The sequence below is a fragment of the Penicillium vulpinum genome, assembly GCF_028829585.1.
Source record: "Penicillium vulpinum strain IBT 29486 chromosome Unknown utg000002l_segment0_segment0, whole genome shotgun sequence".
Classification (NCBI taxonomy): domain Eukaryota; kingdom Fungi; phylum Ascomycota; class Eurotiomycetes; order Eurotiales; family Aspergillaceae; genus Penicillium; species Penicillium vulpinum.
This window is the reverse complement of record NW_026643242.1, coordinates 1,800,519-1,823,773: the sequence shown is the minus strand read 5'-3', so window position 1 is coordinate 1,823,773 and position 23,255 is coordinate 1,800,519. Positions and strand designations below refer to the sequence as shown.

At 49.3% G+C, this 23,255-nt stretch overlaps 8 protein-coding genes across 8 annotated transcripts; 4 read left to right on the top strand and 4 right to left on the bottom strand.

Annotated features, from left to right (window-relative positions):
* Positions 1-578: 578 nt before the first annotated feature.
* Positions 579-2,244, top strand: N7479_003761 (Major facilitator superfamily domain general substrate transporter; the record flags this gene model as incomplete). Its single annotated transcript, XM_057251458.1, has 4 exons — positions 579-725; positions 780-1,758; positions 1,828-1,923; positions 1,979-2,244. The coding sequence occupies 4 exons, from the start codon at positions 579-581 to the stop codon at positions 2,242-2,244; spliced, it is 1,488 nt and encodes a 495-aa protein (XP_057110783.1).
* Positions 2,245-2,540: 296 nt separating this feature from the next.
* On the top strand, positions 2,541-3,949 carry N7479_003760 (uncharacterized protein; the record flags this gene model as incomplete). Its single annotated transcript, XM_057251457.1, has 2 exons — positions 2,541-2,587; positions 2,818-3,949. 2 exons carry the CDS (start codon positions 2,541-2,543, stop codon positions 3,947-3,949), a joined length of 1,179 nt encoding a protein of 392 aa, XP_057110782.1.
* A 2,371-nt stretch (positions 3,950-6,320) lies between these two features.
* Positions 6,321-10,412, bottom strand: N7479_003759 (EF hand domain protein; the record flags this gene model as incomplete). The annotated part of the gene is made up of 5 exons (XM_057251456.1): positions 6,321-6,350; positions 6,400-9,713; positions 9,779-9,964; positions 10,024-10,147; positions 10,215-10,412. The coding sequence occupies 5 exons, from the start codon at positions 10,410-10,412 to the stop codon at positions 6,321-6,323; spliced, it is 3,852 nt and encodes a 1,283-aa protein (XP_057110781.1).
* A 1,638-nt stretch (positions 10,413-12,050) lies between these two features.
* On the bottom strand, positions 12,051-13,829 carry N7479_003758 (tubulin alpha chain; the record flags this gene model as incomplete). Its single annotated transcript, XM_057251455.1, has 6 exons — positions 12,051-12,279; positions 12,351-13,305; positions 13,404-13,479; positions 13,591-13,617; positions 13,679-13,719; positions 13,805-13,829. The coding sequence occupies 6 exons, from the start codon at positions 13,827-13,829 to the stop codon at positions 12,051-12,053; spliced, it is 1,353 nt and encodes a 450-aa protein (XP_057110780.1).
* Positions 13,830-14,623: 794 nt separating this feature from the next.
* N7479_003757 (uncharacterized protein) lies at positions 14,624-15,483 on the top strand (the record flags this gene model as incomplete). Its single annotated transcript, XM_057251454.1, has 2 exons — positions 14,624-14,923; positions 15,022-15,483. The coding sequence occupies 2 exons, from the start codon at positions 14,624-14,626 to the stop codon at positions 15,481-15,483; spliced, it is 762 nt and encodes a 253-aa protein (XP_057110779.1).
* Positions 15,484-16,194: 711 nt separating this feature from the next.
* On the bottom strand, positions 16,195-19,098 carry erdS (aspartyl-tRNA synthetase, cytoplasmic; the record flags this gene model as incomplete). The annotated part of the gene is made up of 1 exon (XM_057251453.1): positions 16,195-19,098. The coding sequence occupies one exon, from the start codon at positions 19,096-19,098 to the stop codon at positions 16,195-16,197; it is 2,904 nt and encodes a 967-aa protein (XP_057110778.1).
* A 600-nt stretch (positions 19,099-19,698) lies between these two features.
* N7479_003755 (Alpha/beta hydrolase fold-3) lies at positions 19,699-20,709 on the top strand (the record flags this gene model as incomplete). Its single annotated transcript, XM_057251452.1, has 1 exon — positions 19,699-20,709. The coding sequence occupies one exon, from the start codon at positions 19,699-19,701 to the stop codon at positions 20,707-20,709; it is 1,011 nt and encodes a 336-aa protein (XP_057110777.1).
* A 564-nt stretch (positions 20,710-21,273) lies between these two features.
* N7479_003754 (CAZyme family CE10) lies at positions 21,274-23,066 on the bottom strand (the record flags this gene model as incomplete). Its single annotated transcript, XM_057251451.1, has 6 exons — positions 21,274-21,377; positions 21,430-21,832; positions 21,903-22,489; positions 22,546-22,733; positions 22,790-22,794; positions 22,854-23,066. The coding sequence occupies 6 exons, from the start codon at positions 23,064-23,066 to the stop codon at positions 21,274-21,276; spliced, it is 1,500 nt and encodes a 499-aa protein (XP_057110776.1).
* Between the last annotated feature and the right edge of the window lie 189 nt (positions 23,067-23,255).

Sequence of the window (23,255 nt, the reverse complement as noted above, 5' to 3'; positions counted from 1 at the left end):
CCATTCTGTCAATTCAAGTGCTTCCCCCCTTGGTAAATTCTTATCCGATCATGTCGCTGTGCGAGAGACCAGCGTTTGGGGGACAGTGAAATGTTACTAGAACGTCGGAAATTACTGCGAAGGAGGTCGAAGTGGAGAATTCAAACCCCAAATGTGATCAAAGTCCCCAGTGGTCGCTAGCCCTGCGATTAACAGTCCGATAGAATTCTTGAAGGTCGCTCATTCGCAATCTCATTTACCCACACGGTACAATAGTTATCCCGGCTTGGCTTGTTTGATATTGCTGCGCCCTTGACCTGCAATCTTTTAGTTCTCGGCACAACTAACCTCGCGACAGCCAATCAAGGGCGCTGGCCAAAGCTGAATAATCCACCGAAGAACCGCTTCAGGTTATCCCGAAGCCCTAAGATCAGTAAGTGAAAAGACCATTTAGATGATATATATTTCCAGGACTTAGTTTCGGTTTCCTATTGCATTTAACCCCCCGGGAAATATTTTGAGAGGCATCGCTATATTCCCAGTGTCAAAGCCTCACCAATGCACAGTGTTTAGTGTTGGACATTTGTCTTCGTCTAACAATGTCTGAAACAGTGAGAAATGAGAAAGTCGACAATGAGCCCATTTTGTTGAGCGAGGCCTCCAAAGATGAATATCCTACGGGTTTGACCCTGTGGCTCCTTGTTGGGTCGGTCATGATGTCGGTCTTCCTGATCGCTCTGGACCAGGCGAGTACGCTCAAACCCTCCCATCTCTATTTGCTAGTTTCTAATATCAAATAGACCATTGTCGGTACTGCCATTCCAAAAATTACTGATGAATTCCATGGGCTTTCAGAGGTCTCTTGGTATGGATCAGCATACTTTATGTGTCTCGGCGGTTTCCAGTCCTCCTGGGGCAAAGCATACAAATTCTTCCCCTTGAAATCAACCTTTCTTGTAACCCTCTTTCTATTTGAACTCGGCAGTCTCATATGTGGTGTTGCACCAAACTCGAACACTCTAATCGTGGGTCGCGCCATCTCTGGCGTCGGCGGCGCTGGAATCGCGACTGGCGGAACTACTATTATTGCCTTCTGTGCTGAGCCAAAAAAGCGGCCGACTTTTATGGGGCTACTTGGCATCACCTACGATGTCGCTGCTGTGGCAGGCCCACTTCTCGGCGGTGCTTTTTTAGATAAAGCGACCTGGCGCTGGTGTTTCTATATCAATCTTTTAATCGGATTTGTCGTTGCGGTCATCATTGTGTTCTTTTTCCATCTTCCAAGTGCTGTGAAGGTTCAAGCGGCTACTTGGAAAGAGAAGGTGTTGCAGATAGATCCAGTGGGCATCGTCCTTGCGATGGCATGCATTATTTGCTTCATTCTCGCGCTCCAGTACGCGGGAACCACGCACGCCTGGAGAAGCAGCGAGGTGATAGGCCTCCTCGTTGGATTTGCCCTAATTTTTCTGGCTATGATTGCTTGGGAATCGTACCAGGGTGAATACGCGATGCTAGTGCCGAGACTATTGAAGCAGCGTGATCTCTGGGCTGCATCGCCTTACCAGTTCTTCTTCGCTGGCTCATTCCTTTTACTTCTTTACTACCTCCCTCAATACTTCCAGAGTGTTAAGGGAGCCGATCCCATTCAGTCCGGTGTGGATAATCTACCTATGGTGATTGCTATCGGAATCCTTGTTCTCGCAGGCGGTATTACCGTCACCGTCACCGGTCGTCCAGCGCCATTTATGGTTCTAGGCGCGGCTATTGCGACAGTCGCGAGCGGCCTTTTCTATTCAGTGGATATCCATACCTCTTCCGCAAAGTGGATCTGATACCAAATCCTCGCAGGAGCAGCTATTGCGTTTCCATATCAGAACTGCCTCAACATTGCCCACGCAAAGGTCGATGCTGAAGATATCTCCACCGTCACTGCAATTCTGTATTGTAAGATATTCCTCGGATTTCCACAGTCATTATCTGCCAGCTAACACAAACACAGTCTTTCAAACACTTGGGGGTGCGTTCAGCATCTCGGCGGCCCAGTCGGCATTTGTCAACCGGCTCATCACTACTTTGCCCTTGACTGCCCCTGGAGTCGATCCGCTAGCCGTTTATGTTACTGGTTCCACGGAGCTTCGAATTGTATTCCCTGCAGAAGATATCCCTGGTATCATACTTGCGTATATGCAAGGTATCAAGGCCGCATTTGCCGTTTCCATTGGAATGTTTGGAACCGCTATTGTGCTGGGTTTAATTCTTCCCTAGAAGAGAATCTACAGCAATGGAAATCAGGATGTCGTTGCTATAGCATAAAAGGCACGAATGGATAGTTCGAGCTAGTACATAGTAATTAGTGTACAACATAAGACAGCAATGTATTTTGGTGAAAGAGGGGTGCCTATTTTAGTTGACATGGAAGTCTGGAAATATACATATATTTTTTTAAAAATTACCCGAAGACCAGTACTCTTGTGATTATCTTACCTAGTCCTAGGCGTGATTAGTAAACGTGCATATGTCCACGGGCGACCTCATGCACATAATCTCTCCCGCATATCAACATGTGGCGCCTATATATTGCCCAGGTGTCGCCCCGCACCCCATTTAGGTGAGATTGAAAACTCACCCACAAGAGAGCGGTCTCTAAGCCCAGAAAGTCTTGGATCTTTTACCCTTTTACTCTTTTACTCTTCCAAACGATGCTACCTCGGACGGCGGAAACGCACATACGTCAGTCATGCGACCGTTGCCATAGAAGTTGCGATGTGTCCGTATGAGCTCCGAAAACACAGGCGGATGCATACGCTGCCTACGTAGACAAGCGCAATGTGTCTATAGCGTCTCCCTACCCAAGGGCCGACCGACCATATACAAACCCAAGGACATAGATGGTGATCCACCGTCAACTCCACTTCTAGGGTTAACTCCGCCTCCACCCGCACCTCTCGGCGCGACAGCCGGCCAATCGATTGTATATTCCATCAAACCTGCATGTATTTCTGGTATCCCAGGCCTCATTCTGGACTGGGATACTCCCACAAGGAATGCAGCGGAGGATCAAGACACTGGATCGGCTGGCCCCGTCCCAGTTGAACCCTCACCTCATGTACATGGACAATCTGAACATACCGACAGACGTCGTAGCATCATTAGTATGACAGACAGCGGAGCTAGCAGCAGCGGAGCTGGTCCTGACGTCGTTATCGGGCAACTTTCCAAACTCAGCTTTCGTCTCTCGGCATTGGGTCGCTTAGCCGACGAGTTCGCAAGACCATCACGATCATCAATTCAAACCTGGCGCGAACAGGCTCCCATTGATAGTAAGCTGGTCATAGATGCTACTGCTTTTGCATCGGTTGCCTTGTGGGTTGCACACGGCTCTGCTGGCTTCAATTCGTTTGATTCGACACGAAGTTCAAACAATCGCCCAACACCGGAGCCGGAGATGAAGACACCCGGCGGTATCCTTTACTATCTCTTCTCAGCCTCGCACTTTCTGCTACAAATTATAAGAGGCCAACACTTGCATGTCGAAGACAGTGCTCTCACGCCTTCTATGCCCACGACTCCGCCATCACTCGTGGAATCCAATCCATTCGACAACGCCATTCGCCATCTATGTATCGGCTGTTATTCCTCGCTTATTAATGCTTATATCTCGGTAATAAATATTCTTGGGCATGACGTAGAGCTAAGCAATCATGGGGAGAAGGCGATACTCGGTGATATTCGGCTCATCTCTATCGTGCAGATATGCTCTTACCTCACCGAACGACAAAACCAAGCGATAGGTTCATACCTATTCGCTGAAAGCTCTACTTCTGTCTCTCCTCCACATGAAGATTCGGGGGAGAACTCACATGAACCTGTCTTGCAATCCTCCAATATTGGTTTTAGGGAGGATACGAGATGTTTGAAAATGGAAGTCCAGGAGCGACTCTTGAGTCTACAACAAATTCTGACTTTTTGATCTCTGGGGCTTAGGATACAAAATATATTGGAAGGAAAGCCTAGCCTATTAGATCATTTAGTGTTGCGAGTCCCAATGAATTCCATTAATATGGAATTCAACCCTAATTTGGGCCTTTTAGTTCCAACCGTTGGAATATTCGAGGTTCCAAGCCCCTTAGCATTTTTTTAGTAGTCTTCTCAAATAATTCTTTCAGATGTCTTTGTTTTATAGTATTGAGTACTGTAGCTAGGATGATAAGAAGTATTTGGCCAGTAAAAAGGTACATGAACACAACAGCATACAGAAACCTTCTAGCTAGCAAAAGCAATTTATTTGTCACTTGACTCATTTTCTTCCAAGTTTGTTCAACAACTCGAGACTTTGGAAGTTCCAAATGCTACCACACAATAACATGCACTAGAATACGGATGAAAGTTTCATTTTCCGCTATGGCACCCCGGAACGAGATACATTGTTCCTGCGACCCCAGTCAAGATCCAATGAATGGTAGTTTCAATTGGGCAGTGACTGTTCAGTTTGAGGATGGTGTTGAGTAGATCATACGGTCACCTAGATCTGGCTCTGGTCGGTTTTCCGGGTGAATTGAGCAACTTCTTGCGAGTGAAGCTGCAACACTGAAGTCCCTCGGACGGGTTACGGATATCCCCATGCTAGAGTTTGACTCGTATATGTAGGATCATAGTTGGGCAACTTTGATCTATTCACTGATATATAAACAGTGCAATCTCCAAAAATACAATCGGCGTTCCCTATATTCTCATGAACAAGGCGAGGCGATGGTCTTTCCAAAAGCTCTGGACAACCAGTCTTTCAACGGACTAACTGAATCTAGCCGACAAATCAAAAGTCATATTCCGATTAGATCAAATTACATACAAACTTGCTCGGGTTTCTTTGAACCGCATTGGCTCGCTTTTCGAAGAGAATGATAATATCGAGTTACGGGAATGCATATGCCGGCGCCATATTCTCCACGAATGTTATTCTTTAGACGTGCTCACTCGTGGACTTTTCGCGACAGAGTCTGAGTTCTACAATAGTCTCACAACTGCCATGGTACACCATCAGAGTCTTTCCCTCTTACGACTCACTATTTCATTGCTCCCATACCTTCTCGCAAGGACTACGAAAAATATGTAGCCTATCAGGATGCCTGTAATCTTTGGAACGACTTTGTGGCTACCGGTGACAAGACTGATTCTGCGGAGAATTGGTTGGACTACATCCTTGTGGCGGATACTCTCAAACATCTTCGTTGTTCAATGCACAAACGACCACCTAACACACACTTTACCGGATTCATTTCCTCTCCATCACCCTGATTTGAACGTCAACAATATTTTTCCTAACCATGACTTTGACATCATATCAATACTTGATTGGTCATTTTGTTCTTCTGTCCCGTTTGCGGTCCTATTGGCTCCTCCTGGGCTGCCTCAATCCCGAAATGGACTTAGCAAGGATCTTATCAATGTCTTTTGAGAGGGATATAAGGAGGCATCAAGCCGAAATTTCCATAACGGAAGGCAGCCGTTTCTTTTTCTCGATACACTGCTATTCTAGAGCATACAAAGTTTTCCTAGTCCCTTATGAGACTTCTTACCTTTGATTCGACTCGTGATTTGCGTCTTTTTCGTACCCTCTGGAATACAGTTCACCCTGGCTACTATCTTGAGACTTTAATCATCTCACAGAGACAATTATCCCAATATGTGCAACTATACGAAGAGACGCAGGCAGAAGAAAGGCCTATGTCTGAGATTCGAAAATCGGAGAGAGATTGTTTTAGAAATACCATGAATCTCACTCTGGCGCAGAACCTCGCCGTGGTTTCAGATTGTGGGTTTAGCTATAAACCACAGTTGAATCGCTTTACAAATTCAATGACGTTTATTGTAAATCCAAAGCTATGGGCATGGATATCGAAAGCCCTAGAGTAGCGCGATTTATGATCGCACTTATCAGACCCACCAAGACATCAGATTCAACCAGCGAATTCTCACTGTTGTATGTTTTGTAGCTGTGCTAAGATATATGAAAATATTTAACTCAATTATGAATTATTGTAAACTACACTACACACGCAAAGAGACAATAAACAAAATGCTCGGTTCCAAGCCAATGGCATTTAGCAAGGAGCCGGATCAATGGGAGACCAATGTGGTCACAACATAAGGGAAAAAAATGAAGGGAAACGATATACATAGCGCTGGACAAACGGAGGGAAACATCGATGCAAAGGAAACTACTGATAGACCCGTCATCGATTCCAAGACTTCCAAGGTTCCATAAAGGAATGAGAGACATAGGCGCAAAAGCAAACAATATGTAGGAGATATGTGCAGTGAGAAAGGGAAGGTGGTCATAATCAAGTCTTTGAAGTCAGGTAGTCCGCAGCCTGGTCTTTAGTCAGTATAATGCAAAACAGAACGTGAAACAGAACTTACCTTGTCAAGGTTGTAGTCAAACTTCTCCAAGGCATCTAAGGAGTCATCCCGTGTGAAGCCCATACCGGTCAACCGCTTAAGGATCAGGTCATCTTCACCAGTGTCGTTGTCCAGAGCCCATCCAGGCTGCTTCGATGTCGCTCCGTTCGAGTCTTCGCCAGTGTGGGGCTTGGAGTTATCAAGAGGCGCAAAGAGCGCATCCCATTCGTTGGAAGCCGGCTTTGGTTCTCCCTCCTTAGGTGATCCGACAGGCGGGGCGGCAGCTGCATGGACGTTGTTGTCGAAAGCAAAGAACTGAGAGTTAGATTGAGAAGCATCGGCACCGGAGACAGCCTGCTGCTTCTGGGACGGAGAGTCGAAAGAGAAATCAAAGTCAGTTGTGTTCTTGGCTTCGTAGCTCTGTGGCTCGTCGTCGTCATCGTCATCTGCTTCGGCTGCGGGTGCAAGGTTCATTCCCGCGAAAGCTGCCTCAAAATCAGGTCCTCCCACCTTCGCTCCACCAGAAGGGATGGCAGCATCCGAGAGAGAATCCCGTTGGGTCTCATTGCTTACAACTGGCGCCCCAGTGGTGTGCTCCACTGAATGAGGCGCATCCGGTGCGACGGTAGGATCAGCACGCTCCGGCAAAAGGCCATCAAATTTAGGAGGAAGATGAAGGTTATCTTCTTTGGAGGCTTCATATCCTGGAGGGCTTTGTTGTGCCCCAGGGGACGGGGGTTTGTTTGAGTTTCCCGGGACAGGGAAAGCAGCCAATTGGGCAGCGTCGATGGAATCCTGCTGGGTCTCCTTTTTGGCATTTGGCGCGGGAGGTGTGAAATTGTCATCGAATCCAAACGCACCCTCGTCGTCAGAGCTCTCATCTTCATCTTCGTCGTGGTGTAGCTCTTGAATTGGGGGGAATTCGGATGCAGCAGCTGATGTAGCACCATTTGTCTGCCCAGCTCCAGCTACAGGCTTCATAGAAGCAAATGCCTCCTCGAAATCGTTACCTTGCTGAGATTCCGACCGTTTGTGTGCCTTGCTACCAAACAGCTCGTCGAAGCTCAAGTCTTTGTTGTCTTCGACCTGGCTCTCATTGACAATAGGGGATGTCACAGGTTCCGGCTGCTGAGCAGTTGCGGCTGGGACCTCGGGGAACTTGGCCGAGGCATCCTGTCCTTCTTCCTCAAATGGAGAACGTGCCAGGGTACCTCCAATAGTCGAGGTTAGTGCACGACTGTAGTCGCTAGATTCCGCCACTGATGTAGGTCCATAGTCACTGGTAGCCGCCTGAGAAAGTGCATCGAATCCAGAGGGCTCAGGGCCGCCGAATCGACTAGCAGGAGGCGAAACCATAGTAGAAGAAGTTACGGACTGATTATCGTTGAACTGCAGGAAGTTCGGAGTCAGTTGTCGGGACTGGCTCGGAGGCGGTGGCTCAGAGAAGGGCCCAGCAGGGAATGCGCCAGGCAAAGAGCCAGGGGGAGGAGAGACTGATGGGGTCGTGACAGCAGATGTAACAGGAGATGTGACCGCAACTTGTGGCGACTCGGCGCGGAACGAAGTGGGTGGTGGTCCGGCAGCAGGGGCAGCTGCGAATGACTGTCCGAAGAGACTGTCAAATGCTCTCTGCTGATCATTCGAGACATCAGGGGATCGAGCTTGTTCACTCGAGCTGCCTGTTCGACGGAAGAAAGGGTTTGTGTTTTGGCTTGCCGTAGAGGCAGCAGGGCTTATGACCTCGGGCACACTGCCAGCCGGTGTCGCAGACTCCTCGGAATACTGTGGAGTCTCACTAGCCAGACCGTCAATTTCACCCTGGAGCTTGTCCCGTTCGCCTTCGACAGTAACTAATTGCTTTTTGTTAATGGCAACAAGGCCCTTCTGTTGGCGCGCACTAGATCGCGCCTTCTCTAGCGTCGGCTTAAGCTGGGCAACTTCGGCATTGGCCTGGCGGATCTTCTCTTTCAGGCTGGCATTCTCCTGCTCATCGGTAGCCAAGGCTGTCGAAACTTGCGCGTATTGGTTTTGCAGATCCTGGCGGGTGGCTTCCAGCAATGCGTATTGCTGTTGTAGTTTCTGCGTCTCTGCCTTAGATGACTTGAGGCGCTCCTCAAGTGCCTTGAAATTGGTAACCTCTTGCTCATACATTGACCGTGCTTGGGCAAGACGTGCCTCAAAGTCACGTTTTTGTTGCGAAGTTTGCGTAATATTTTGTTCGGCAGTGGTCCTCTTCTCCTGCACGGTATGCATTTCCTTGGCCAGAGAACCGATTTGGTTGGACAAGTTCGCGAGTTCCGTAGTCTCATTCGTCAATTTGTTTGATTCTTCAGGATCATTGTCACCAAGGAGATCATCTGATGGAGGCGGGGGGGAGCGAACCGCTGTCGGAGGTCCCGCTGATGCACCAGTGATCTGTGGCTGCAAGCTCTGGCCGAAGGTAGAAGTTGGAACAAAAGGCTTGAAGGTGTGCGATGCTGTCTGAGGAGATGCCCTAGAGGAAGGCGAGCCTGGGGTTTGGAAAGCATTATTGGAGCCTCCAGTAGACTGAGGTATCTGGGGCTGGGTGAATGGCGGCGCGGGTGAGTCGAGACCGAACAGATCATCTGCAGCTGACCGCACAGCGGGGGCGGGGGCCGGGGGAGGAGTGGGGACTGCCATTGGTGCGGGGACTTGGCGACGCATGTTGGGCGGGATGAGCGCGCGCGGGACTACTTGTGGGAGCGGCTCCTTGCCGCTACGCTGCATTCTCACCAAGTACATAGCCACAGCAAATTCTTCCCGGCTTAGCTGGCCGTCTGCGTCGATATCCGCAAGGTCCCAGATTTGAGCAAGCGTTTCTTCAGGAAGCTGGGCCTTCATGAAGAAAGCGACAGCTTGGTCTCCGGTAATGAGTCCTAACTTGGCTGTATCAACAGTCTCAAAAATGCTATCAAACTGGGCCTTCTCTTGCGGGGTAATCAACCAGTCATTCCCGGTGGCCTGGGCGGAAAGAGAGCCAAAGGCTGAGCGATTGGCTTGGCTCAGAGGGCTTGCAGTTCGCTGAGGACCAGTAAATTGCTGGGGCATGGCCGGGACGGGGGGTACATCGGGTCTCGACGTGAAAGACGCCCGTGCGGGTCCCCTTCGAGCTGCCGCCTCATACAAACCAGGCGGGAGTGTCGCTGGAATGTTGCGCAAGGCACCGGATTTATATGACGTCAGGAGATGCATGGCAATCGTGAATTCGGTGGCATCCAAGGCACCTCGCTGCTTGGTGTCAGCCAAAAACCAGATACGACCCAAAACCTCATTTGGGAGCCGGGCGCGTTCGAAGATCTGTTTTGCGATTTCCCCTATACATCAAATAGCAAACACGTTAGATGCAGTGGCACTTTCTGGGCGGTGAAGAGCTATATACCTGAGATCATCCCATTCTTGACGTCCGACTTCTCGAACAGCGAAACGAATTTGTTAGCGTCATCCGGCTGAAGTGGAGGAACACGAATAGGTCCATTGGCTCCAGGTGGAGGGCTTTTGGCTCCTGATTCCGGGATGCTTGCCGTTGTGTCAACCACAATTCCGTCAAAACGAGGCAGAGGGCCAGCTATAAATCACATACGGTATCAGCATGCGTGCCACTTGTTTCAAGAAAATGTCACTCACATTGCAAAGCCAATTCGTCGGAGGGTGCACGGCCAGCTTGAGCATGTCCAATTAAGCGCAGAACAATACCGAAGCCAGACGGGGTTAGGAGACCCCTGTTCTCTTTATCCGCAATTTGCCATATCTACACCACCAATAATTAGCCATTACTCCCATTATCGCAGTAAAAGACCAATGGTATATTCACATACCAGGCCGAGGGTATCCGGGGATAGGTGAGTCTTCTCAAAGAATGGAACGGCAATTTCACCAGTGATGACGCCAAGGTTAGTGGTATCAGCAGCCTGAAAAAGCTGGAAGAAAACGCGCTTCTCTTCCGGGGTGAGGTGGAGATTCGGGTGTCGTTGTGCTGGAAGATTGTGATCCGTCAGTTCCGCTGGGTTGCGCATAAAGAACGTGGGTGTATGAAGGGAAGGGGGTTAGTGATGACGGAGGTCGGCGGGCCTTCTCCTTAGGTGCGCCGAAGCTCTCCTGCAATTATTTTTTGGGTCTGGCAAGAAGCATTAAGTGTCACTCACTGGTATCGGCCATTGCTGTGTCCTAGGAGGAGCTTAACTCCCCGCCTTCCAATGAGTTCACAATCGTTGGGGGCCTTGAGCGACAAGTTGGAGACACGGGATGCTGTCAGCTTAGTCTGAATATGAGACAAGCATGGGTGAAGCGCAGTGTTTGGTAGAGAGAAAGGACACGAGATATGAATAAATCTCGAGCTCCAGGGAAGAAAATAAACTTCGGGAGGAATGATAGAAAGTGGCTGGAGTCGATGTCGTAGGGGACGTTTCCTGGGGTTCTCAAGGCGGTCAGTCGGTCTAGCGCCCATCCGGATCTCAACACGTTGTTGTCTCGCCTTGAAAGGGGGAAGAAGATTATAACTACAAAGAAGAATTGAAACTCATTAATAAAGCTCGGAGCTTGCCAATTGTTCAAATTGCTCTCATCGCAGTTGATTTACGTGTATTAATTGCTACTGGGGTGCTTTCCGAACCTCAAGTAGCGTCTATATACATCAAGGACAGCGTCTTTGACAATATATATCAGCTAGAGAGAGAGAAAAAAAGGCCAAAAAAAAGATGATGGTAAGCAAGCCAAAGACATTTGGTGGATTTTTTTTAAAACATCACCCAAAACAGTGATCTAATTGATAAACTGAATATGGTAGACTAACTCGGAACTATAGACATCCATTGCAGAAAAGAAGGAGAGAAAAAAAGCGTAAAATGAAGACATTCTCTTCTATAAGAGCACCCATCAAGTCTATTATATTTACTCAATAGCAAGTCTCAGATCATGTTCCCTTAACAAGCTTCATTAATGAATGCTTCGACCTTCTGGGCCATGAACGAAATTAATATCGACAATAATCTTGGAAGTCTCGATATAGGTTTCAGTCGGAGGGTGGTGGTAGTAGTAGTACATGTCTTACTACCCCTGACACAGATGCAGCCAGTGCTATGGCGTGCAAATCCCTACAACCCCTAGGACAACTTACATACTAGTCACGACCAGACAATATACCAGACTTGATTAAGCTTGCTATGGCCATATTGGTTCGCATGCATCTCTTCTCTTAAGTCTCGAAATGCGCAACACAATAACCATATATCCTTCCAAGATTCCGTACAGTGTAAATCTAGGTGTATGCTGCATGATATTAATCAACTCAGGTGCCCAACCTTGGCCGGACTATGAGATAGGAGATTTCGCGAGTCAACCCAGCTATCTATAAATTGCACACTTTACGAGATCTAGTGAAACGAGAGGGAGTAATAACAATGGCATACGTATGTAGAAACCCGAAAGTTGGATGGAACGAGGGGAAATTTCATCGCTGCTTCAGGGATATTAAAGATATATCAAACAACAAAGCCAGAAAATCATTGGCAGCAAAACTTATGTTCCCTTCTATTTGCAAGAAGCCCAATAGACGCATGAGGACCGAACCTCTAGACTCGGCGTTGGTCCCCAAGCCAACCCGTAGAAGTGGAACAACCAAGAGTCCAGAAGACCGGTCACAAAACATGGCTAATCTAGTACTCGGGCTCCAGCTCCTCATCACCCTCGATGGAGTCGGAGGCGACCTCCTCGTAATCACGCTCCAGAGCAGCGAGATCCTCACGAGCCTCAGAGAACTCACCCTCCTCCATACCCTCACCAACGTACCAGTGAACGAAGGCACGCTTGGAGTACATGAGATCGAACTTGTGGTCGAGAGCGGACCAGGCCTCGGCGATGGCAGTGGTGTTGGACAGCATGCAGCTATATATCATAATTAGTATCAGGGTTGTAATCAGGTTCTAAGACCCAAGAGAATCATAAGAGAAACTTACACAGCACGGCTGAGGTTGGCAAGATCGCCGTTGGGGACCTGCTGGGGAGGCTGGTAGCAGATACCGAGCTTGAAGCCAGTAGGGCACCAATCGACGAACTGGATGGTGCGCTTGGTCTTGAGGGTAGCCACGGCACTGTGGGCATCCTTGGGGACAACATCACCGCGGTAGAGCAGACAGGTGGCCATGTACTTGCCGTTGCGGGGGTCACACTTGACCATCTGGTTGTGGGGCTCGAAGCAGTTGGAGGTGATCTCGGTGACCGAGTGAGCCTCGTGGGCGGCCTTGTCGGCGGAGATGATAGGAGAGTAGGCGACCAGAGGGAAGTGGATACGGGGGTAAGGCACCAAGTTGGTCTGGAACTCGTTCAGGTCGACGTTGAGGGAACCGTCGAAGCGCAGGGAAGCAGTGATGGAAGAAACAACCTGAGCGATCAGGCGGTTCAGGTTCTCGTAGCTGGGGCGCTCAATGCCGAGGTTGCGGCGGCAGATATCGTAGATAGCCTCGTTGTCGACCATGAAGGAGCAGTCGGAGTGCTCCAGGGTGGTGTGAGTGGTGAGGATAGAGTTGTAGGGCTCAACAACGGCGGTAGCATTCTGGGGAGCGGGGTAGACACAGAACTCCAGCTTGGACTTCTTGCCGTAGTCGACGGACAGACGCTCCATCAGGAGAGCACCGAATCCGGAACCGGTACCACCACCGAAGGAGTGGAAGACCAAGAAACCTTGGAGACCAGCACAGGCATCGGCAACACGACGCACACGGTCAAGGACCTCATCGATCATCTCCTTACCCACGGTGTAGTGACCACGGGCGTAGTTGTTGGAAGCATCCTCCTTACCAGTGATCATCTGTTCGGGGTGGAAGAGCGAGCGGTAGGTACCGGTGCGGACCTCATCGACGACATTGGGCTCGAGATCAGCGTAGATGGTACGAGGAACGTACTTGCCCTGGCCTGTGAAGTGGGGGAGAAAGAATGTTAGAAAGTCATGCTTTGGAATTTTGCACATCCAAGGCGGGGGGACACGATGGGAAAAATCGGGTTTTTCGTACCAGTCTCAGAGAAGAAGGTGCTGAATCCGTGGTCGGGGTCAGCCTTCTTGCGCTCCTCTGTGAGGTATCCATCGGGCTATCATTCATGTTAGTCGTGGGTGTTTACCTCTCGACCAGAAAATAGGGGGTAGGGGTGCCCGAGTCAAGGTCGGGCGCCATCTCGAGTTTGATTGGAATTTCAACGTACCTGGATGCCGTGCTCCAGACAGTAAAGCTAGAAAATCAATCTTGTTAGTTTACCGAAGATTTGTCCCGCAATGGATGTGGCTATTTACCTCCCAGCAGGAGTTGGCGATCTGGCAACCGGCCTGGCCGACTGTAGAGAGCGATCATGTCAGCGCGTCCATTGAAGAAAATATATCAATTCTATCTAGCAGGATAGATGGATGATGTTGACTTACCGTTCAAACTGATAATCTCTCTCATTGTGATCGAGTCGATGTTTTTTCAGGCTAAAAAATCAGGAGGGGAAAACGGAAACCCAAACAACAAACGCGGCGGTCTGAAACTCCGTCAGGTTCAAATCGACACGGAAATGCACGACGAAAGGGGGCGGGGGTGGTCTTCGTACCTGAAGAATGGAGAAATGGACGAGAAGATGAAAGGGAAAACAAACTCGACCAGAAATGTTGTGGAGGAGGAGACGTCTGTGCTGTACAGGGGGGAACTTCGTTGTTGATCCGTTCGTTGGGTCGCGTTGGGCCTTTTGATTGGCTCCTTCCCGGTGAGGAGCAGCGGTTACTGACCGCCTCGTAGGGATCCCGTGATTACACGTGATGGACAACAGATTAGAATATAGTATTGAAAAAGAGTATATTTCGAGCTTGAATAACTATACTGGAAAATTCGAAGGTCAAACATTCAAGAAGTGTATCCAGGGGTGCCCAAGTGGTGGACTTCCCTAAGGGGTAGCGTGGTGTGATAGTATTTTGGAGCTATCTCAATACTCGGTCAAGTTCGGATCCACTCGGGGAGGACCACCTCGAACCACCATTTGCCTATATCAAAGTCAAAGTACGGAGTAAGACACACACCTTGGTACTGTATGTACTTCCTTCAGTATTTCACATTTAATGCTAATTGAACTCTAGATTATTCTAGAGAAAAAAAGGGAAACACTGCCCCAGCCGCTTCATGAGCCAAGAATAAATCACTTAAAACATCATTCGTCCACCTAAAAATCTGCCTATATTGTACAACAGACTATCAACTCTCTCATCATGCACATCAAACTCATTCCAACACTGGGCCTCATTCTCCCCCTATTCACAGCAGTGGTACGAGCCAATGTGGAAAAGACTGTCTTCCTAGCACCAGCACCAGTGAGCGTGCCCTCTGAGGAGCCAGATCTCGACGACCTAGGTCTGGAGCGTCTATCACCACAGATGCCTGTGGTGCGCACTCGTCTCAATGCCTCATTTCCAACGAATGCCGCACCCGGCGGCACAGACTCGTGGTTCTTCCTTGAAAACCTGAACCCCGGCCAGCGGTATGAAGTACGAGTATGCTGGCTAGCCACAGTAAGACCATCCATCAATCCCTCCACTCCAATCAATCCTTTCTTTATTCATATATAATACCCATCGCTATACATAAATATGACTAACACCCTCCTTAGCAACCAACATCATTCACCCTCACCACCTACCCGCTCTCAAACGATTGGGACCAAAGCGTCCTGACTTCCATGAGCAACTACGCGGCAGCCCGACTCGCAACACTAGATCCAACACTCCAAACAAATGCTATCCCCCGCCGCGCCAGTCCACACAGTAGCAGAGACCCGCTCGATCCTGCACCGACCAGTGACTCAGTCCTGTTTCTGCATGTGCGCGCTGCAGCCGATTATTTCAGTACTGACCAGGCATTGATGGAAGATGTCCCACCAGTAGCAGTGGACTTAATTCTTGATCCATTCCTGTTTAATGTTTTCCCGCGGTCGTTGGTGCCGACTGCTGGGTGGATTGTACTTATTACTGTTCTTGCGGTGGTAATTGGGAGATGGGTTGTGATAGAGGTTGGGAGGGCTGTGAATGATGCTAGGAGGCAAAGTGTTTTAGAGGAAACGAAGAAGAAATGAAGTTGGTGTGGATTTTGCATATTTTGGAGATGTATTATTGAACTAAGCATGAACTGAGCGGAGAACCCCATTAATATATATATCTTTGTTCAGCCCGGCCATTGTGTAGATCACTCAACCCCAAGAAGTGGTACACATTGATGACGACAAGGTTAGTGAATTGTAAATGACCTAATGAAAGTGGAATGGATGGGAGTTATGGCTCATATAAGCGTCCTATAACATGGACTTTAACTACATGTTCATTATTTCCAAAGGCAAAATTGTGTAGCCGACTTAGAACTATAGACCCGGACAAACAAGGTCAAATGACGGAGATATAAAAAGCAAAATTCAGATAGCATAACAAGGAAGAGCAATTAAAGACCGAAGCTGCAAAATCAGGTACATGGCCCGGGGGTGCTGGATACAGGATGCGCAACGACAGGGGGAATAAGAAAAAAGAAACAGAAAACAAAGCTATGGGCAGTGTATATGAGAGCCAGTAGGCATAAGAATTAAAAACCAAAAAAACCAGAGTTAAGTCGACTCTCCCCTTCTTTCTTTTCTTCCTCTATGCGTCTCCCAGAATCTGATTGGCATCTGTGCCAGCCAGTCTATTCAAGATGAGCCCACGCGCTACCATCTAGGTCGAACAAGATTGCGCGAAACTCTCATTAAGTCGTAGCAACATGAATACCTGAGCCATTAACAGAAATCTTGATCTTAACCTTAATCTTCAAAGAAGTTCAAGATGGCGCGGATGCCCTTAGAGCCCAGGCCATGGGTCGGGTAGGAGATGTACAGCGGGTCCTCAGTAGCGCCGAGCTTAGCACGGAATTCACTCTTGCGCACAAGGTGGAACTGCTTAGCGAGGGCTTCGTAGGTGTGCTCCAGCATCTTGACCTTGGTTCCGTGCATGTTGTGACCAGCGGTGAGCTGGGAAGTGGCGCCAGCGCCAAATGTGAGGCCCTTAACGCCGCTCTTGGAGGCGGTCTGGATTGCATGCGTGACAATGTATTCAATAACACCATTGGGTGCACCGGGGAAATCAAGGCTGTATTTGACTTGCATACCGTGGGCAGGAGATAGCATAGCCAAAGCAACGAAAGCGCAGACGACGCCGTTCTTGTCCAGAGCATAGAAATACCAACGGTGCTCAGAGTCGCACCATGGGCGGATCTCGGACAGGTGCACCTGCGTGCCCTTGCGGTTGGCCAGCCACTCACTAACACGCTCGTCAATCTTCTTGCGAATGTCGTCTGGTACCATCTCGCCTTGATTCATCGAGACAAGTTTAATGCCCTCGTTTTCAGCGCGACGCAGCTTACGTGCAATCTCGCCGTCAGAGGCGGCCTGGTTGCGCGATGGGTCAACGCGCTCTTCAGCGATACAGGACAAACTGCGCCAGCCTAGCCGCTCGCCTAGGATAGTCTCGACCTCAGGCGAACATAGGATCCACACGGGCTTCAACTTTGTTTCGCGACGTAGCCACTGCAAGAATTGCGTGATTGTGCGCGTGTATTGCTTAGGGTCGCAGGCCGGATTACCGGGAATAATTGCGTAGTTGCTGGAGCTAGGCACGTAAGCCACGGCTGCGCCTGTGGCCATGTCACGCCAGATCTTGAAGCGCTCATCGAACCAGGAGGTCGATGTAGCATCGCCGTAGTTAGCGACCAGATGCTCCAAAGGCTGCAGCTCACTGGGGTCTAAAGCTACCCGAGCCTTGTGCTCACGGTGCCACGGCGGTTCCATGGTCGATGATTCTGGGTGGCGGAGCTGTTCAGAAACAGGCTTCGCTGGGAGACTCTTGGGATCGCGAGGGAACAGTGACGTCAGCCGGATGTTGCCTAGCTTGAGGATAAGCATCACGATACGTTCTAGGCCGACACCTGCGCCCGCGTGGGGTGGAGCACCCCAACGGAAGCCCTCAAGATACTCCTCCATATCATCCGGGTTGATGCCCACACGACGCATGTTTTCCTCAAGCATATGGGGATCGTGAATACGTTGACCACCTGAGACAATCTCTTGTCCACGAATAAACATGTCAAATGAGTTGGTGTACCTGTCATCTTCGGCATCGGGCATGGTGTAGAAGGGACGTGCACCGCGAGGGAATTTGTCAAGGACGTAGTAATCGGTGCCGTATTGCTCCTTGACAAGCTCACCCAGGCGAATCTCATCACGGGTACCCAGGTCCTCATCTAGAGGTAGCTGCTCGCCGTCTTCATTCAACCAACCCGAGTCGTTCAGCATCTTGATACCATCAACAAACCGAATGATTGGCGTATGTTCGAGCCATACGACATCCTCGGAGGGAAACTGGTACTTGACGAGCTCAACCTCGCGGCGGTACTTGGTGTAGATACCGTTGAGAATGTTCTTAATCACAGCATCAAGGGTCTCAAGCATCTCATGGTAATGCTCATCAATAGCCATCTCAATATCCAATCCAGTATATTCTGTAAGATGACGGTGAGTATTGGAGTTTTCGGCACGGAAAACAGCACCGATCTCGTAGACACGGCCGAAATCAGCAGCAATAGCCATCTGCTTTGCCAATTGAGGAGACTGAGCGAGGAATGCAGGGCGGCCGAAATAATTGACCTGGAAGACACTCGCTCCAGACTCGGTAGCTGCGCCTTGCAGTTTTGGGGTATGGATTTCAATAAATTCGCGGTCATCAAGAGCAGCACGGAAAAGATTACATGTTGCGGACTGAATACGGAAGACGGATTGCGAGTTTGCTGTGCGAAGGTCGAGGATTCGGTTGGCCAAACGTGTCCGGTCAGGAATATGATTGCGGCGGCCCTCGGCCTTGTCTTCTTCAGTGGTCCGAATCTCTGCCTCGTAGACGCTGAAGGGGACAGGTTCCTCGCGGCGAACCTGAAGGTGGACTGATTCAATGGCTAGCTCGACATCATGAATTGAGCAGCCCATCACCGGAACTTCGGGTCTCTGTATAGTGCCGCGAACCGTGACAAAAGAGCCCACCCGGAGGTGCTCCACCCACTGGACCATGGCGATAGACGAGATCCCCTCCCGCTCATGTAAAACACCCTGGAAGGTACCTAACTGTTGGCGGAATACCAGGAACACTAGCTTGGCACTCATTCGACGAATGACATGCAGCCGTGCGCTGAAAAGTACTTGCTGACCCTCCATGGCAATAGTTATGTCATCGAGCCGAGTCCGCAATTCTCGTGATCGAGTGGCCGACTGCATCAAGGGCAGCTCGCCGTATCGAGCTTTCATATCTGGCGTCTCCTCAGCTGCGGCTTTTGCAATCTCCTCATCCTTCCGGCGGCGGTCGGTCTCGGAGAACATCTCCTCGCTGAGACGACTGCGCTCGCTTCGACGGTGCTGACGCACCAACCTCTTTTGTTGGTTTTTGCTCATGGCACCGGTAGAAGAATCATCAGAGACATCATCAGATGAAGAGATATACTCATTCTTGTCACGTAGGAAGGTGCCTAGAATGCTGCGACGTGGGGATGCGGAGGGCGAACCGGACCGAGATGGAATGGAACGAACTTTAGGTGGCAGGGTAGAGCGAATATTGGAACCGGAGGAGTCATCTTCCCCTCCCAAGTGTCCTCTGATGGCCTTGGAAAGAGCCCGTTTAATCGACATAATGTCAGTGTATGGGGAGAAGGGAAAGAAAAAGTAGAGGGGCTTTGTATATATAAGGCAGGGTGGGGGAGGAAGGGCCCGGAACAGGGCGATCCAATGTTTCAAATTTTAGAAGGCTTGGAGATAAAGAGATCGACAACAAAACAGGAACTGCCCCGATGGAGGGTCAAATTGAATAGTCGAATAGTACTCCGTAGACCAGTAGACTACCTAGACAGAATTAAAAGAGTGAAGTCAATAAATATATAAAAACATTCTAAACCTAGCCAGGGCCAGGTGTGATGACATCATCCGATACCAAGAAACCCTGATTTTCTTGGTATCTTGGTATGGAGCCCTCGAAAACTGGCCGCTTTTGATCTTACGTTGTACTTTCTGTGAACTATTACTCCCACAATCCTGTCCAGCACTTTTGAGGCTATTCTTATTTCCCTCTTAACATCCTCTGCCCATTTTACTCTTCGTTATTCCCTCAATCGCAAATATTTCACCGATCTTCCGGTATTGGGGTTTAAGCCCATCTTATCATTCTCGGCTTCCGGGTAACTCCGATGCGCATGCCAGATCAGTAGGACAGAAGTTACTTCCCATTGCAGCATCATGGCTTCATCTCGTTGGTGGCTCTATGTGCAGGCCGTCTTTTGGCGGTTCCTGATGCGCATTGGCATGTTCCTACATGAGATCGGCGGATCACCACCTCGACCGTTATTCACCCGCACCGTTACCTCCGACTCCGATGGCCATCCCATCGTCCTCCACTTCTACTGTCCACCAGATTATCACGAGCAGCGAAGGCTAGGTCATCGCTTCCCTGTCGCTGTCAACTTCCATGGTGGTGGTTTCACACTTGGTGCCGCCACGGATGATTCTCGATGGGCGAAAATAGTGCTGGACAATGTCGGAGCCGTAATGGTTAGTGTCAGCTACCGACGGGCTCCGGAGCACCCATTTCCCGCGGCCGTAGATGATGGGGTTGAGGCGCTACTATATCTGGCAACACATGCGGGTGAATTGGGATTGGATGTGAGCCGTGTGGCGCTGAGCGGGTTCTCAGCGGGCGGCAATCTGGCTGTCACAGTGCCCTTGCGGCTGCGTGGCAGAATATCCACAGAAGTGAACGAACATCTAGGTCGAGCCGATTCCACACAAAATTTGCTCAATCAGGTCAGCGATCTCAACATCGTTGCTTTGTTCTGTTGGTACCCGATTCTGGACTTCGAAGAATCTCGCGACCACCGTCGTGCTATGAGTCTGATGCCGGACAAGACTCTCCCTGCATTTTTCACGACCCTCTTTGATGAATCCTATCTTCCTGATTTGGCTGAACGCGATTCCCCCTATGCCTCTCCAGTCCATGCATCTGACCGTATACTGTCTGAAGCTATTCCCCGCGATGTGTTTTTCTTTATCTGCGAGTGGGACATGTTGATGAAGGAGGGTCAAACTTTCGTTCGCCGCTTAGAGAGCCTTGGTAAACGCCCTCGTGCCATGCTCATCGAGAAAGCCAAACATGCATGGGATAAGTCACCCAATCCGTGGCGGGACCAACACAGCGTGGACGTTTTGTACCGCGATGCCTGTGCGGACATGAAGGCTATCTTCGACCGGTGATCGAATTGCTTGACTTTTCATGTATTATTCCCTTGGTTTCTTAGCACTGTAGGATTTGACTTTGGCGTTTGAACAACTGGCATTCACGGCGTTGGCTATTCATAGCGTTGTTTGATGTATTTATCCTACTGTCACTTTATCAGCCTGGTCATATTGTAAACCATAGATACATACATATGTTGATATAAGGATGTATGTATGTAGTATAGTTGTGGCTACAGCTGCCGTATCAGATTCAAAGTACATAGTTAACTAACGTATTGATATATACGTAATATACACCTCGGCTGTAATATCCCGAGGTCGAAAAGTCGAAAATCACACATGTAAGCGATCGGGACCTCGGGACATGGATACAACGCCGATATCTGAACAAAAGTACGATGTGCATATGTACGATGTACAAGATAATGAATAATGTCGGCCGGATCCTTTCCCTTTTTGGTTTAGTACTCGCCTCATGCCACCTTTTGATCACAGGTAAGATATCGACTGATTACAAATATACTTAGCGATAGTTACTATAGGCGTCCGTACGGGTATGCACAATAATATTGAGTTGACTCATATTTGCGCCAGCAAAGCTGCACACCGCTGAGAGGAGTTTTTCGTGCTTACAAAAGACACGCCGGGATGGTTATCAAGACCGATCTCAGCAAGGGTCAAAGCTAAAACAATGTTAAGGGACGAATCATCTTGATTGAATTTGTGTGAACTGACCTTCGGGATTATAACTTGGCCATCCCATAGCTCTTAGTCCGTTTTGGGGATCGGCGATAAATGTGCCCCAAGCCGAACGCATCTCCTCCTGCAGCTGGCGCTGCGTATCGGACTCGGCGATCCCGGTAACTTCGGCGGATTCTCCAAAAATCATGTTAAACTCGACGCCATGGTATGCGCCACTAGTGGGGTAAAGACGGGTATTATCCCAATCGGCGTTATATTGAAACCGCCAAACTGGTGTATGTCGACGACTTCGATGGGCAGCTTCGAAATTGGATGGGCAGAAGAACGTTTGCATATTGAAGTCATCCCACTGTTCATCTGTCAAGGTAGATCCCTGGGCGTAGGTCGCAATTTTGTAGAATCCCGCTTCATTGGCATTGTGTCCGACCAAGTAGGGCTGTTTGGGGAAGACGCTAGTTAGCAGCTACATTGACCAGTATATTTGAGATGTCGGAGAGCCCACTCACGATACGGGCGAATTTCCCTTGCTGCGAAAGAAGAGTATAATTCTCAAAAACGGTCACATCGTCCACAGTGGGCTGGAAAGCGGGGGCTTTCCTCGCAGGGTTCGTGGTCGGAACCTTGACCGCACTAGCAGCAGCGAGGATTGCACTCGCATTCTGCTTTCTCATGCACGGCAGGACATCCCCTGAAGACCCACAGCCTAACTGGTCAGACACGGTATACCAATGTTCTGCTGCGGTTGTCCTGTTATTTGTTGGGAAGCTGATGGCTGTGCCGGAATGCGAGATCAAACCGGCAACTAGGGGCTCGGACTGGTAGGCGTATGCCCAATAATCAACAGCAGCACTACCACAGGACTGGCCAGATATAGTAACACGGTTTGGGTCGCCCCCAAATCCATGAATGTTTTTCTTCACCCACTCAACTGCCAAACGTTGGTCTAGTAGACCAGGGTTAGGAGGATGCCCAGGCAGACCAGGAAATCCGAAGATGTTCATGCGGGAGTTGACCGTCACAACAATTACATCCTCTGCGTCAGCAAATCCGCCTCCATAATAAAAGGGAGTATTGGTCGTGCCACTTGTCCATCCTATACTATAGATCAGAAATATGAGGCAAGAAAAAAAGTACGAAGCAAAAACGTACTGCCACCGTAAAAATGGATATAGACGGGCTTGGGTTGCTTTGAGTCTTGCTTTGACCAAACATTCAAAGTCAAGCAATCTTCACTTTGGGTATTGTTATTAATAGCCGCAAAGGCCTCGAAGATGCTGCCAAATTGGGGAGTTTTGTCGGGATAGTCGACTAGCTTCGACACCGAGTACATGCAGTCTCTGTACATTTCTGTTAACTGAAGAATTAGAAAAGCATCAACCCAGATAATGCTCACTTCCCCTAGATCGTATTAATGTCAGAACTTCATACTAATATTGAGGGATAAGATGAGATCGTACGTATTCTGAAGCGATGTGAACACCTCTGGGCGTGTAGGGTTGGGGCGGTGCGAATCGCAATTGGTCGACCGGCGGCTGCGCGTAAGGAACCCCTAGCCATTCTGTGACTCCCGGATTCTTCGATGCTTCGTGGCCCTGGATAATTCCATTCGATCCGACATGGGCCTGTCGTGCTACGGCAACCGCCGCGAAAGCCAGCCAGGTTAGTCTCATGATTCCTTCAAAGAACTCCTTTGAATTGGATAAACAAAAGCAAAGGAAGACAGGCTGTTGGAGAAACTGGGCATTTGGAATGAATTAACGACCTAATATAGCATCAATAAGGCCAAGTGGGGCTAATATAGTCCGTACAAGCAGGCCATAGGCGTTTCGCAGTGGTTTAATTAAAAATTCTGTCTCGAG